This window comes from Nothoprocta perdicaria, unplaced genomic scaffold, assembly GCF_003342845.1.
Source record: "Nothoprocta perdicaria isolate Ctin4 unplaced genomic scaffold, notPer1 scaffold_251, whole genome shotgun sequence".
Lineage (NCBI taxonomy): Eukaryota > Metazoa > Chordata > Aves > Tinamiformes > Tinamidae > Nothoprocta > Nothoprocta perdicaria.
Genome location: NW_020455479.1, coordinates 795,216 through 799,714, shown reverse-complemented (window position 1 = coordinate 799,714; position 4,499 = coordinate 795,216). Strand labels below are relative to the sequence as shown.

At 68.7% G+C, this 4,499-nt stretch overlaps 1 protein-coding gene across 1 annotated transcript in view; it reads right to left on the bottom strand.

Annotated features, from left to right (window-relative positions):
• The window catches only part of ZFP91 (ZFP91 zinc finger protein), a 3,506-nt gene extending 1,125 nt beyond the window's left edge, over positions 1–2,381 (bottom strand). The window contains exons 1-8 of the mRNA XM_026040240.1: positions 2,366–2,381; positions 2,125–2,304; positions 2,011–2,047; positions 1,795–1,887; positions 1,537–1,659; positions 485–535; positions 199–277; positions 6–46 (exon numbers count right to left, since the gene is read on the bottom strand). Of these exons, the coding sequence (XP_025896025.1) occupies positions 6–46; positions 199–277; positions 485–535; positions 1,537–1,659; positions 1,795–1,887; positions 2,011–2,047; positions 2,125–2,304; positions 2,366–2,381 (620 nt within the window). The remainder of the gene's footprint in view (positions 1–5; positions 47–198; positions 278–484; positions 536–1,536; positions 1,660–1,794; positions 1,888–2,010; positions 2,048–2,124; positions 2,305–2,365) is intronic.
• Between the last annotated feature and the right edge of the window lie 2,118 nt (positions 2,382–4,499).

Genomic DNA, 4,499 nt, shown 5'->3' with positions numbered 1-4,499 from the left:
GACACACGTATTTCTTCTTCAGCAAGTGCTGGTACTTGATGTGATGCTGCGGGAGGAAGGCAGCGCAGGAGAGGGCYGCGGGTCGCGCTTTGTGCGCCGGAGCCACCCGCCGCAGGCAGGCCGCGCTCCAGGCAAGGCGGCAGCGGAGCGAGCCAAGCAGGCGCGGGGCGGGCGCCGCGGGACGAGCCCCCCGCCTACCTGCAGGTATCGCGGGTGGGCCAGCACGGTGCCGCAGCCCTCCATCTCGCAGCGGACGTACTGAATGGGAGGCTTCTTCCTAACGAGGCRGGAAGGAAGCGGGCCCAGATGAGCCGGTGCAGCCGCATGCCGGGTGGCAGGAGGAGGAGCGAGACATTCCCGCATTCCCGTGAGCTCACAGGGCCCCCTCCGCTCTTCCCGGAGCTGGGAACCCTCCCCGCTAGCTCCTCCTGCCGCTCCGAGACGTTACCTTCGACCCCAGAAAGGAGCGGGGGGCTCCGCTTACCTCCTCTTGGGCAGCCGGGGGCTCTTGTCGTCCTTTCTCCTCCTGCCTCGCCTGCAAGAGGGTCACAGAAACACAACCGAGAGGCTTCGTCGCGCAGGGGCCCCGCGGAGCCGGACAGCAGCGGCACGTTATCGTTTAGAGGAAACTACTGCCCGCTTGAAGGGGCACAAGACACACGGGGAGGACGCAGGTGGGGCCAGGACACGTTTTCCTTCGCTGTCGCGGTGGGTTTGAACTAGTCTTGCCTGTGCAGACCCCCCCAACCAGACCCGAGTACCCCACAGTACATCCGGAGCCCCGCCGCGCCGCTGCCCCGTGCTCAGCGCAGGGCCCATCCTGGTCCCGGGGCCGCTGCCGGCACCGCGGCGCTCGCAGCAGAGCGAGGCCTTCCCGGGGCGCRCGGAGCCCTACGGCCGCTCCCAACTCGAGCCACGTCGCCAGGAAGAGGCATTTTACGTGCACACGTAGCACCCCATCCCAGCGGCAGATCACGAAGGCCCGGGGAGACGTTCTCCGTAGGGAAAAAAGGGCCTCGAAGGGCGCAGGCGCCGGCGCTCCGCTGCGAGCCGCGGCGCTCCCGGAGCTGCCGGAGCCCCCGGGCCAGCAGAGGGAGCCCCGCTGGCTGCCGCTCCTCAGGAAAACCAGCACAAAAGCCGCTTTTCCGGCCATCCCGAAGGGAGCCTGGGGCAGAGCCCGGCACAGCCTCGGCGGGCGGCTCAAGCGACAAGGAGCCAGAGTTTTGGGGCGCTCCGGGGGGACAAACCTCTGCCCTGGGGCTCCTCGATCCGATCCAGCCCTTGCAGCTGCAGCCCTTTTACCAAAGCTCCCGCGAGCAGCTCCCGCTGGGAGGCCTTTCCCGGGGTGCCAGAGCGCGGGACACGGCAGCTCCGGCCAAACAAACCCCCCGGTCCCTCCCAGCCCTGGATGAGGCGCAGCGCTCGGAACGGGAGGTCTCCCCGCTCGCCCTTCAGGCCCGGCAGGACACGGACAAACGTCCCCCCGCTTACRGGGGCGAGGGAAACACGCACGCGTGTGCCGGGGGGTACACTCACTTCCGGGGCGGCTCCTCGTCTTCCTGGAACTCGCTCTCCTCCTTCACCTCCACCTTAATCTCCTTCTGCTTCTCCTTCTCCTCCTTGCCCTTGGCACCTTTCCGCCTCTGCTTGGGAGCTTCCCTGCGTGGCACCGTGGCAGGCGGTGGGATTGCCAGGCCACCCTGAGCCCCCCAGCCCCCCGGGACCCCCGYGGGGCGCGGAGCCGGCCGCCCCACGTCACCCCCTAACGCCCGGCGCGCGCCGCCCCACACCTACTTTTCTAAGTGGGGCTTGTAGGTCTCATCTCGGGGGTCGTCTTTGAAGGGAACTTCTTCCTCGCTGACGAGCATCTCGTCGTCGTCGTCATCGCTGCCAGGAGCGGGGGAGCGGAGGCGAGGTGACGGCCACGTCCTCCCACGGGGCCACGTCCCCCAAGGGGGCCAGCCGCGTGACAGCCGCCGCCGCAGCCCCCCGGCACCGAGGGCTTCCTACCTGACTCCAGCGGGAGACTGGTGCTGCTCCGTGACCTCTGCAAGGGAAAGGCACGGCTGGGCTGGGGCCGCGCGGCTCCCCCGCCGCGCTGCGGGCCCCGCGCCCGTGCCGTACCGTACTCCAGCTGCTCCGTGTCCGGCTCGGACTTGCACACGAGCTGCAGGGAGGCGGGCCTGGCTCGGGCGGCGCGCGGGCTCTCGGCGGGGCGCTGCCGGGCGGCGGCGCGGCTGCTGCGCCAGCTGCGCCCGGGCGCGCCCGCGCCGGCCGCCTCCTCCGGCTGCTCTTCCTTGGGAGCTGCAACGTCACGAGCAACGGCGGCGGTGAGGGCGGCGGCGCGCGGACCCCACTCCGGCACCGCCGCCCCCGGCCATCCCGGGACGGCTCCCGCTGCCCCAGGGGACGAGCTCCTACAAGGACCAGCTCCTGTTTTCCTAATAAAGCCTCGGGAGACGACTCCCTCGCTGAACCGAGTGCCYTGCAATGCTCCGTAAATCCCGCCGTGCCGAGGAAACCGATGCCAATGCGGGCATCATTCCCGTCGCCAATTCCTCGGCCAGCACCACGGCTTCCGCGGATCCCAACGGCAACCACCAGCTCCTGGCATCATCAAACCCAACCATGAACCTTCTCGGGCCTTCCAGGTGCTGAATCCAAGCGCCAAAAGAGGTCCCGGGACCATTSCCCAGGAATTTCCAGCGCCTACCGTCCTGCCAGCGCTGGCACCTGCCACCTCTCTGGGAAGGACCTCATTTCCCTGGAAGGCCGGACACGAGGCCGGCTTCCCAGCGACGCTCCAAGGCTAAACCCAAGGAGACCTTCCCGGGCAGCCTTTGCGGCCAGGGACACCCCGAAAGTCGGCAGCTTTGCTCCCGTCCCCAAGGCCGGTGCTCCACAGGCCCTTCCCCGCRGTTCCCTCTCCCTCGGGACGCGTCCAGCAGATCCGCTGCTTCCCGACGCCCCGTGCACCAAGGGCCGCCGGAGACGCGTGCCCGGCAGCCCGGCCAGGGCCGCGGCAGAGCCGGAGCGCAGCCAGCGGCCGCCTGGGCAAAGGTCGCGGCGGCGCCGGGCGGAGCGGCCGCGGGAGCAACGGGCGGCACCGCGGCGCTCCCGGAGCGACGCTGCTTTCCAGCTGCATTGCCACGAGGAAGCGGCTTGCCGCGGCCCAATATTCCTCTATTTCRGCATGCCCCCGGCGAGCACCGCCCGGGCCAGTCCCCATATCCCTTCCCTACCTCACAATATGGCAAAGCGAAGCTTCCCRGCTTTTTTCTTTCCTTGCAAACGTGAAATTTCCGCAGCCTGGGTGTATGAAACGCGGGGAGGCCGCTTGCTAACCGGGCCCAGGAGCCCGGTTGGGAACGCGCTGCACCCTCCCATGAGGAGCAATCAGTACACGTTACTGAGCTGCTCGGGGCTCTGGTTGGAAGCGCGACGTCGGGAGCCCCTGTGAGCACCCAATGTCCACTTCACTTTTCCAGCTGCGATCCATAAGGACACGATGAGGGGTGCCGTCCTGAACCCGCGTTTCCCACAGACCCRAATGACTCGGGAATCCCTCGGGCCAAGCTTGGAACTGGAGTCGCTCCCACGCACGGCACCGTGGGAAGCTGCATCCGAGGGGCTCGGAGCCACTTCCCGAGCCCGACACACGTGTCAGTGACAGTCCCACCTGGAGAAGGGTCTGGCAACGGAGCGCAGGGAAGAGCCGCAAATCCCAGCTCGGAGCTCGAGCCAGGGAAGGGCAGCCCGAACCCAACGTGCCCTGGGCAGGTGGACGCTCCTGGATTTTCCTCCTCAAGCCCAAGCTCCGGCCGCGCAAGGCAGGACTGCTGAAACACTTTATCCCAACAGGGCTGCAGGAAGGGAAGCTGTTCCTGGGCATCCCATACATTTGCTGCGCCCGGAAAGGCGCCTTTAGCGGCCCCTTTCCACGTCTTTCCAYGCGGGCAACATTCCCACATAACGTGTACGTTAAAGGGGGGCAGGACCCCAAACACCCAACCACAGCAGCCGGTCCTTGGGATAAAGCAGCCCGTTTGCCAGCGGGGTGCTGTTCCCGTGAACGCCGCCCCGCTCCGCTGCCGGGCTAAGGATGGACAAACGGATCCGCGCCCGCTCCGAGCGAAGCCGCCGGAGTGGAGAGGRGCTCGGGAGGGACAGGCGCCGAAGCGGAAAGGGGGATGACGGGAAACGCGGATCGCGCGCCGGATCCCGACCGGATCCCGACCACCAGCACGTGGAGCCCGGCGCCGTTCAGGCCCCTTCGGAAGTTGCCCCGGGACAAGCCGGGGGGACTTCCCGGAGCGGTGTCTCCCGCTTCCCGGAAGGGGTGCCGGGGGCGCCGCGCGGCTCTCACCTTTGGCGGCAGCTTTATCCGGGCACCTGCGGGGGGAGAGGGCGGCCGTGAGCGCGGCGCGGGGTCCCGGTGCGGGCCCCGCCGGGGGTCCCGGTGCGGGGTCCCGCCGGGGGTCCCGGTGCGGGGCACTCAC